Source organism: Rhamphochromis longiceps, linkage group LG7, assembly GCF_057381845.1.
Source record: "Rhamphochromis longiceps isolate RC_006_pf linkage group LG7, R_longiceps_female_GT1.1, whole genome shotgun sequence".
Taxonomy (NCBI): Eukaryota; Metazoa; Chordata; class Actinopteri; order Cichliformes; family Cichlidae; genus Rhamphochromis; species Rhamphochromis longiceps.
The window spans coordinates 48,869,179-48,880,149 of NC_140563.1; the positions used below are offsets into that span (position 1 = coordinate 48,869,179).

Genomic DNA, 10,971 nt, shown 5'->3' on the forward strand with positions numbered 1-10,971 from the left:
GTTTGCAGTAGCTTTGTTAAAGGGAAAAAACATCTACATGGATGTAATGCCTGATGTAAATAAGCCACTTAGCATATAATGTTATAAAAGTTACAGAAATTGCTTCATGACTCACATTTCTTCTGTATTTTCTTTGTAGAAAGAACGCTGGAAACCAAGTAACTTCCTGCTCTGTTATCCTATTTCCTTCCTACAGGTGGCTTTGGCAGTGCTCCGGTGTTTGGGAGTCCTCCTTCTTTTGGGGGTTCCCCAGCATTTGGTGCTGGAGCATCTTTTGGCTCAAGCCCTTCATTCAGCAGTCCTATTGGATCATCGGCTGGCAAAGTGTTCGGAGAGGGCACCGCGGCTGCCAACATGGGAGGATTTGGGTAAGCAAGACGAAGTCTTTTTTGAAAGGTTTGATATGGAAAAAAAATCCATCGTTGTGTAATTAAAGCTGACTTTAGAGCAACCTAAAGGTTCAGCCACTTTGATTCAGGGTGGCTGAACCTTTAGCTGAACTTTGTTTATAGAACTTCTATCTGCATCTAGTTTGTCTGTAATCTATTTTCTTTGCCTGCTCTGATATTCAAGCGGAATTAAAGCGGAAAATATTTTCAGTAGAACAACCTTTCATTGACAAAGTAGTGTAACAGAGAACTGTTTTTTTTCTCAACCCACTGTTGCAGACAATGAGTATTTGAAAATGTCATTGTCATCAGGCTATTATTGTCATAATAGGCGCCTTTCAGTGTTCTCAGCACTACAAGACAAACCAGCTGAAAGCAGCATTTAACAACACTATTAAAAACCCCATTAACATTTAAGTGTAGAGAAACAAAACATTTTTATTGGTCTATAGAGTTATATGAGGCAAATTTGGGAAGTGAGGCTTAATTTTATTACTTTTAAACACACACATTTCTATCTAATCTAATTCCAGCAGTTCTGACTTCAGGCAGGATTTCCTGATTATTATGTTTTTTAATCCTCCCCTCCTCCTTATCATTTATACTCTAATGATTTGCATTAACCTCTGGTGTGTTCACATGTGCATGTGTTTTGATACCAGCAACCATGGTTGCCAGCACAAAACAAACCCAGCTCTGTGCCAGACTAGATTATTCCCTCCAGATAATCTCAATCTGGGGTCATGAAGCCTGCAGATTAAACTGACATGCTCTCTCTCTCTCTCTCTCTCTCTCTCTCTCTCTCTCTCTCTCTCTCTCTCTCTCTCTCTCTCTCTCTCTCTCTCTCTCTCTCTCTCTCTCTCTCTCTCTCTCTCTCTCTCTCTCTCTCTCTTCACTGTTTTGCTTATTCTTTTTTTCTCTCCCTTGGGAGTGAGCGGGCGTTGGGTCCTGTAGAAAGGATTAATGTATAAATCCCAGCCTGTCAATCCTCACATGCCAAACAAGTAAAAAAATAAAAAAATAAAGCTAAACAAATTCACATTCACTATCTTGAATGTTCTGCTTTGTTTACATGTTTAACTAACCAATAAAAACATCTTGGACAAACTATTTGCTCACATGTATGTGTGTTTAATTATGAATTTATGACTGTCAGACCAGTAACCTAATATTGTCAAGCATTTTGTCTTACCAGCCCCATTCAGGTGTGGCTGTCTTTTTTTCAGTTGTAACTTTTGCGTTTTACAGTATCACAACCTCAGCACCTGCTCCGGTTTTCAGGTTTGCCCCACCTCCTAGCACTCCGTCCTTTGGTGCACTAGCCGGTCAGAGCGCTCCATCATTCGGGAGCCTGGCCCAGCAGGGACCTGGGTTTGGAAGTCAGCCCAGCAGCTTTTCAGGTTTTGGACAACAGCCACAGCCAGGAGGTGAGACTACTACTTTACCTGAATTATTTTTGTTTTTATTTTTTCCCCCTTCCTCATCATCTTCAGCTGCCATCTTGCCTGCTATCACTCTAGTTTATTCCCTACAGTGAGTCACTCAACAGCGCCATTCTTCCAGCAACTGTACAATTTTAGCCATTGTACAGTGTTTATCACAAGTTTCTTTACTTTAACTGTCTTTCAAACTTGAAAAAGGAAGGTGGCTTTATTGTTGTGCAATAGAAATTTCCTGAGTATTGCGACCAAACAAGTGTTTTTGTTGTGTTAATTACACTTTTAGGGTAGATTGTGCATCACATGAAGATTTTAAAGTGGTCAATTTCCTCATTTGGCAACACAATGCAAGTTTGTGCAAAACATATCCAAGGAGTACTTCCCTCTCAAACATGATAAAGACAAAGGATGACAAAGGATGGATGAATACATTTTATGTTTCATGGGCTAATGAGACAGAGAGGGGTTCACTGTAACACACTGTATGGTGAATTTGCCTGTCCTGCACATCTATAAACTTTCACTGCATTACAGCTGTTACAGGTTTCTTTGCCGAGATGACTGGTGTGCATCCCTCTGAGTTTTCATGCATGCAAGATCCAAATTATTTTTCCATGCACTCATTTCTTTGATATTTCTCTCCTTTGTTTCAGTCCTCTGCTTTATTTTTTTTCTGAAGTTTTAATGGTATTGTGGATGCACACTATACACAATATGCATACTGTACATAGGACTGTCCACTAACCCACTTCCAACACATAGGCACACAGATCATGTGACTCACGCTGTGAAGTGAGACTTCCATTAGTCTTTTTTTCCCACTTGCAGTAACAATTACCAAATTAATCATGTATTTATTTTTTATATTTTTAGCATTCTCTGGAAACACCTTTGGGTCTGCAAACCAGTAAGTGTGGTCCATCCATCTAGTTTTAATTAGTCTTTTTGTGTGGTTTTTTTTTCTTGTGTGTGTTAATGTGAACTGATAAGTAGACAGACCCACATTTCTCTGTTCCTCGCTGGCAGCACTGCATTGTGCCTGTGGTATTTGAACTCTGCTGAAGCTTCCATCTTGCACCGCAGTGCTCCCTATAGAACCTTTCAGGTTTAATACCACCTCATCTAACCTCATTTCTTTCCTCTTTTCCATCTTCTTTCTTTCCTCTGTTCCTCATAATCGCTCATATTCACCATTATTTCACTGCATTGTCTTACAGTAAATTTTGAAAGCAATTATTATAGGAAAATATTGTTTTTAGTCATATTTAGAAGATATTCTAAAAACTACCCAATGCTGCACTTGCTAAATCTATAGCACATGAAGGGTGTGTGGGTGTGGCTTTTCATTCTCAGCCCCTGTGAAGCTGGTGCTCCTTACTTGGCTGTGCATGGTTTAAATGTTCAAGCAGAGCTTTCTTACTAATTAAACCTAAAACTAATTAAAGTGATTATTTTTTCCTTCACCTCCTCTTCTCTATCTCCTCTTCTTTCCTGTCATCCTTCAATTTCACTTTCTACCTTTTTATACTGCTTCTCGCTTCATTTTCCATGTGTCACATGGCAGCCAGTGTTTCCCCGGGGTGTGTTCCAGTGGAATGCACTCTGAAGTGTGCAGGAGTGTGTGAAGACAAGGCTTAGTCTATTGGACACATTCACATTCTGTTAATAATCCTTCTCTTTCAGTCTTTTCTGCTTTTCTCTTGTGTCTGCCTTCAAAACTGTATGCATATTACATTCTTTGTACAGACAGGATTGTTGCCAAGTCAAAATTGCCTTTACTTTTATTTCTCAAATCTACAAGCGTTATAATTTTTGATTTAATAATATTAACAAAAAAACCCTCTACTACAATGACACTGGGGAAAAAGCCTGAATTAAAATGAAATCCATTCATGATTATCAAGAAATTATTTGTAGGAACCTTGGATTTGTGTTTAAACCTTAAAAAGAACGAACAGAAACATTCCAGTGTTTTTATTACCCTGTGCTGTGAAAAACTAAACATCTCCATTGACAACTCTAAAACCAGTTTTGAAAAGTGTAATCATTGCTAACAATAAATCATAATCCTACAATAAAATATGGCTCTTAACAGCAGCTCTCTCCAATGTAAAAACCATTCATCATGTGCACTTGTCATTGCTGCCAAGACAAAAGGCAAATGCAGGAGTACAAAATCAGACACTTTCACTGAATTCAACGCGTTTTTTCATTTGATTTATTTCACAACCTGCCTGGAAAAATGCTGCGGAAAGCAATTAGGACGACATGATGTCAAATCTATAAGAACACTGGGTGGGTGCGTGGGTGGACAAGATGTCATGGTGTCTGTGTTTTGATTTGCTCGTTAGAGGTCATTTTAATAGTCCTGCTGCTGACTTTTTAAACATTCAAAACTCTTTCTCAGTAATGTCTCTCCCTCTCTCTCTCTGATCTCTTTTTACAGATCAAATTCTCAAACATTTTCCAGTTGGAGAAGCTAGTTTTTGTCTTTTAAACCACCTTGAGCTACTGTAGATGCCACTGCGACATTTCTTCTTCTTCACTTAAAGCTCTCTGGGCCATACATTGGGAGAAGCGCAAGGCTGCATTGTGTTTGGGTTGGCTGCTCATAGAGCAGACACATGTTATAACTTTTTGTGATCTTAATATTTTCTTGGACACAGTTGAATCAAGTTTTGACATGTTTACAAGTAAAGAGTGTATGGTTGTCTTCATTGTCACAATATACACACATCAAGGGTTGTTGCCTTACAAGTACAATTTTTGCACTTTGAAAACATGACTTAAAAAAAACCCTGAGCTTTACTTTCACTCTTTAACTTTGTAAAGCTGTTAAAACAACATCCAGTCTACTTTTACGTTGCTGCCAATGCAGACTTTGACAGATTAGGTATGTGTGAAAAATGCAAAACTTGGAGGTGTGTATTTAATAGCAAAAACTGATTTTAAATTTTGACTTGTTGAAATAAGACGTTTAAAAAAAATTGTTTTTTGTTTTGTTTTCCCCCCCACTAAATCCATCCCTCGGATGTGTATTTTTACATGGAAAACTAAGAATAAACCAAATATTTCAAGTTTTTTTTTTGTCTACGCTTAATGTGAGCACTGGTAATAATTTGTCTTGCTCTGTTTTCCCATGAAAATAACTGTAGCTGCCTGGATAGGAATCTTTGATGTAAGGTGGTTTCAGTGCCATTGCTAAAGGTGTGTAAAATCGAGCACCGGTCCATGCAGCCTGCCTTTTACAAGGATTTGTGAAAGAATGTGTGGCTCTTAAGAGTGTGGTGCTGTAATAGGATTCCTTTATTTTAGGCCCTCCTTGATATTCCGCGATATTCGACTTCAAGTACTATTGTTACAAAGTAGAATCGTTAAGGAGCTACAGAACCCAACCATGAAGTGGCAGACTACATAAACTTACTGATTGGAGTCACAGAATATCTAAAAGTTGCAGCGCTTTGCTGACTCAATCTTCTGACATTAACATCGGCACAAAAACTGCACCAATAGCTTAATGGCATGCGTTTCCATGGATGAGCATCTTCTGTAGGAGTAATGTACAGGTGGCCCATTACTTGTCTACAAATTGTAATATGATTATAGCTGAGAGGAACTTTCCACTCTCATGCCATAAGTATAAAAACAGGCATCATCTGAACATCGGTCTCTCTGCTCAGTGACGTTCATTGACGTACACTGACCACAATATAATTGTGAGGAGAAAACATAAAGCTACACTTTAACACGAGTGGGTGGCATGAAGAACAACATTAATTAGTGAACCATGATATGTACCTTATTTTCTTCTTTGCTTCTGGAAGGATTCCACATACAGGAGCTGAAGGTGGCTGTGGGCAAATGTTGAGGGAGGTATCAGAGCCCTGATGTTTGTGGCATGTGGCCCCAGGAAGCAGAGTAACATTGTTAGCTTATGGCTGTGGAGGATATCACTGTCACTCTGTCAGCCCTTATCTTGCATCTCTCTGCAAACGGATGGCAGAAGTCCTGGTGGGCCTGAAGTGGCATGGGAATGTCAGGGTCATGGCATGTGGCCTGTAATAGACACCTGCTAAAAAAGAAAAGCCCATATTCTGTCCTCAATAGATAAAAAGAGCAGGCTGGAGCCTTTGATGGCTTTGGCATCCACAAGTGAAGAATAAGTAGCTATAAATGGATTTTATATGCAAGTAATTGGTTAATGAACAATTGAACAATGAAGATCCAAAGAAAATATTCAGCAATTACAATTTTATTTTGAAGAAGAATTCGATTATCAGCATTACACACATGATCGCACCGAAGCCTCTTTGACATCTCAGGTAAAGATTGATAGTTGGACACGATGGCAGATTACAGCAGCACACGGGCTGTTGCAGAGCCTGAAGTCTGTAATGCTTTCAGCTAAACCGGATGAGCTTATGAGATTTTCAGCACCCACTCCACAACTGGCCTCAATGAAAGCATTAAAAGAGGAGCCTTTATTGTAATTATTATTATTTTACCACATGCCTAGCCGAAATACTCAGAGGTGGTGTCTAATGTCATTGTTCCTGGGGATAAGGAGGGCAGGAGAGTCTCACACTCGGGAGGTTGGCAGCTGTCTTCATGGAATCCGGATAAAAATAGTTTAGTCCAAACCAAACACCCACCCATCCCTCCCCCAGCCCCACCCTCATTCTCTGTTGTCTCCCAGCCCAACCCCCCATTCAGTGATGATTAGCAGCTCCTGAGCACATATTCATCATTGCTGCATGAGCCTCGGTGTGTGCTCGTTCGAGTCTTTAGGCATATCTATGAACAGAGTGCTATTTCTACAGTAAATGCTGCTGATTTCGGTCACTAAAGTGGCCCAAGTTGTGCATATTTTAGCAGCTAGCCTGTTTTGAGTCCCTGTTTTGCAAGGTTAGGGTTAACCAAGGCTTTTGTGAGCAGCATCTCTACTGAAGGAGAATGCACAATATGCCCTAATGGGTAATCGTGTTTCTGCAGATAATCCAATAATCCACTAACAGACAACAGAGACCTCACTTCCTATTTCTCCTGCCTTCTGCATGCTTGCTGACTTTGTGGTGCACAATGGATTTATTCCTTAACTATGCTATTGTGAAATATTTCAGTATTTAACAGAGAAACAATCAAAAACAGACCACTTGGACCATATTCATTATGTTATGTTAAAGGGGATCTGTCTGTAACGGCTGTCATCAACAGTTCGCAATGTTGGTGTGTTAGTCTGACATTTTGTTCCACACTAAAATATCTTGACAGCTATCCAATGAACAGCCATGAAGTAGGGCACAGATATCGATAGTACTTTGAAGGGATTCAATCCATTCCAATCTCTGTGGTGATTCCTTGGTATTTTCTCCTGTGCCAGCAGTGACATAAACGTTTTCATCCATAGATCAGTGCCAAATTTTTTACAGACATTTAGGATTTCAAGATAAATCAATTCAAGTGAAATCTCATAATAACTATTGGATATTTTCTTTTTATAAAAATGCATTTTAGGCATGTAGACATGGTCAAGGGTAGTGTGCCTAAGTTCAAACTGCATCAGAAAGGTTGAAGAAAAGTGATTAAAGTCACTTTGAATGTGACTTGAAATGATTGGTGCCACAGGTCTGACTACTTTAGAAGTTGTGTGTGTGAAAATGACAGAGTAGCAATCTGCAGGGTTTACAGACTGGTTTTAAAAAGAGGAAACATCCAAAAAACAACAACATTGCATAAAACTGCCTTACTGATGCCAGAGATCAGAAAAGAATGCCCAGACTGCTTTCTGCTGGAACATTCAGATGGTCAGTTCAGAATTTGGTGTAAACAACATGAAACATTAGTACCAGTTCATCATTATTTAAGTGCTTCAGCCTATGCGAGTAATGCTGCTGACCATGCCCATTCTTTTACAGACACAGTGTGCCTATCTTCTGATGGCTGCTTTAAGCACAAAGCTCAAATCATTTCAAAGTAGCTTTGTGTAGATGGTAAGTTCGCTGTACTCAAATGGCCTCGACAATAACCAGATCTCAATCCAACAGAGCACCTTTGGGATGTGGTGAATCGGGTAGATTCGGATCATGGATATTTACCTGACAAATCGGCATTATGTTATCGCGCCAGTATGGATCCAAATCCCAAGAAATGTTCCCAGCACCTTGTTTAATCTGTGCCTTAAAGAATTGAGGCAGATATAAAGGCAAAAAGGAGCCCAACCCAATAATAGGAAGATGTAGTCTGTGTAGGGGTGTGGGTTCTGAAACTCTGCACATCTCTCTTGTATACTCAGGAACTGCTATCTTGTACTCCAGGGTTTACTATTTGTATTATTAGATTGGATCTTTTTTTTGTGTGTGTACACCCACTGGTACTCTTATACTTATGAGGTGGGAGTGTATGTTCCATATTGTCTTATGTTCTTCAAAAAGAAAACGGCATATTGTTCAATTTGTCTTTTGTAAAAGTGGATGCAGAAAATTTAATAAAAATATCTAGGGGGAAAAAATAATGGTAAATGGCCTGTATTTGTATAGCGCCTTTCTAGTCCCTAAGGACCCCAAAGCGCTTTACACATCCAGTCATCCACCCATTCACACACACATTCACACACTGGTGATGGCAAGCTACATCGTAGCCACAGCCACCCTGGGGTGCACTGACAGAGGTGCCTAATAGGAAGATGTACCTAAAGAAATGGCCTGTGATTCTATAAAACCTTAAACTTAGTTAAAAATGTCACATCCTGATGCCTTAGTTTGTGACTAAATGTCTGAAGATGATACAATTATATTTGTACATGTAACAATTTTTCATTTAAATCTTGAAGCCAGACGGACTCAACAGGGCATGGTTACTGTTACTGACAAGGGACTTTGTAAAACCAAAATAAAGACTTTTTCTGAAATCAAATCAACCTGTGACTAAAAACTGAAGAAAAGACAGCATTCTGTCAGAGATGCCTAAAGCCAGAATTCTCCCGCTAGCGAAATAAGTTGGTGAATATAAGCACTAAAACTTGTTGAAAAGTGCAAACTCTCAAAGCTGCCAGCGTGACTGTAGGCTCTTGGTCTTGTTTAGCAGCTTTTTCTGCTTATAGCTGAAAGTTGTCTCATTCTTTACCTAAATAAGTCTTGCAGTCATTGATGTAGACTGCAAGAATGATTAAGCGTTTTTTTAAAAACAACTCACTGGTACAAGCTCAGCTTTTACTTCATACTCTGATTATATTAGATATTTTCATTTTTTCTTGAATGTTGTCACAGTTAAATAGTTTGAAGCGTCGGTGTGTGGAGCCAACTTGTACACCACTGAACACTCTACTCTTTGTTTCACTCTCATCACCTCCAGATGTTTTTGTCCTGCAGTTGCGGCAGAAAGCAATGGTCACTTTATGCCTATTTCTTAAATGCTAACAACCGCTTTGAGCACTGTAGCAGCACACCGATGAACAGAATGAGTGATAAACAATATCTGAGCCCCCCCCCCCAACCTCTCAGGGTTTATCTCTTTTTGTTTTTATTACTTCCCTACTTCAGCTCCAAATCTCCTCTCCTTTTCCCCCTTCTCTGTCTTTAACTCATTCGCAGGGATTATGCAAGGCCTGTGTCATCGCTTAATCGCTTATCTTGATACTTCAAAGGATTTTTTTCCTTTTTTTTTTTTTTTTTTAATTCTCCAAGTTCTAAATTCATGCAAATTTCACTTAGTCTTCCAAGTACATCCAAAGTATTCAGGCCAGCGCCTTAGCCGAAAAGATCAGTAACATGTGAAACCACAATTTCAACACTTACACTGCATGTGAGTGGATTAGTGAGGAAAGGCTTTAAGCTCTTACCTAATAGACATGATCGTGGATGTCCAGTGTTGCATCAGATGTTAGAGGCACTCAGGTTTTTCAGAAAGGCCAAAAGGCTTGTAACGGCTACTTATGACAGCTGCTGCAGTGAAGCTTTCTGGTGTTCCCCTTTAAACATCATTTTGACCTCACCGGTTTTAATATATGAATGTTTTAGAAATATATCCACCAAAAAGTATTCTTTATTTTTGGGTCTTTCTCACCCTCTTTTTAAAAATCCTAAATAGAATCTTAAGATATTTTGAGGAGCCACTGCAAGTGATCTGGTGTTACAGGAATTTTTATTTGGAGCATATGCATGGATCTATCAAAATATGACCTTCTCAACACCTTCATTGAAGTGTATCACATGAAGACAGGAGAATTTTTTTTGGTGAACTGGATCCTCATCAGATCAGCAGACATTACAAATTCATCTTCGAAGAGTCTAGAGTTCACCATTTCACAGTCAGAGATCCAAAAAAAGAAACCTGAAGACCATTGTTACTCTCCCTGGGCACCCAAAATTACTTCAGATTACTCCAAGACAAGAATGTCAATCACTTTACATCTTTACTTTTACACATTTACTTTTATATGAAAAGCTTAACTACACATTTAGTCGGTGAGAGATCTTCATCTAAGAGCAATTTCAGCAGCATGTCTCCGTTTTTCTACATGATAAAGATGAAAGAAACCTGTCAGCATGACTCTTTGGGCTTAAATTGTAAGACATAAATGTGTAAAATTATCGAAATCAATAATTTAATGACTTTGGTTTATTATGAATGGACATGGGGGAGGTCCTTATCAGCAGGAAAAGCTGTAAAACCTGTGAAGATACAGTTAAAAGTCAAAAAATGATGTCTTCCTTCCCCTTTGTCTAAAGCCACCCAATAACCAAGATTAGTCTTTGCCGGGCCAATACCGGCTCATGGATCTTATGTTTGGCACACCCACTTCAAGAGGAAGGTGTGTAGATCTCAAAGAAAACCAGGGTTAATTGTAAAAAGCTGTAGGCCTCTCTTAAAACACCAAATGTATGTTTTGATGGGGCAATCATAAAGAGAACACTAAACGTCTGTCATTCATACAAAGCAGAAGGCTGTTGGGGAATCGTTCTTGAGCAGATGAGACCAAAACAGAGCTTTTTGGTTTCATCAGAACTTTATACTTGAGGAAATAATATTCCCTTTAATGTATAAGGTGTTGTGTTGTTCCAGCCGGTGTAATAATGGTATTATGTAATTCTGAATTATTGCCAGCAAATACTAAACAAAGGTCACAACGTTATTCTGTGACCTGA

At 39.1% G+C, this 10,971-nt stretch overlaps 1 protein-coding gene across 8 annotated transcripts in view; it reads left to right on the plus strand.

Annotated features, from left to right (window-relative positions):
• nup214 (nucleoporin 214) overlaps positions 1–5,396 on the plus strand; it is a 32,948-nt gene extending 27,552 nt beyond the window's left edge. For 3 of the 8 annotated variants that reach the window (XM_085414004.1, XM_085414005.1, XM_085414006.1), the window contains exons 33-36: positions 197–368; positions 1,638–1,816; positions 2,702–2,735; positions 4,275–5,394. In XM_085414004.1, coding sequence (XP_085270130.1) covers positions 197–368; positions 1,638–1,816; positions 2,702–2,735; positions 4,275–4,311 — 422 coding nt within the window. In that variant the 3' untranslated portion in view covers positions 4,312–5,394. Of the gene's footprint in view, positions 1–196; positions 369–1,637; positions 1,817–2,701; positions 2,736–4,274 lie in introns of all 8 variants that reach the window. The other 5 variants (XM_085414007.1, XM_085414008.1, XM_085414011.1 and 2 more) reach the window with 3 other exon arrangements.
• The last annotated feature ends 5,575 nt before the right edge of the window (positions 5,397–10,971 follow it).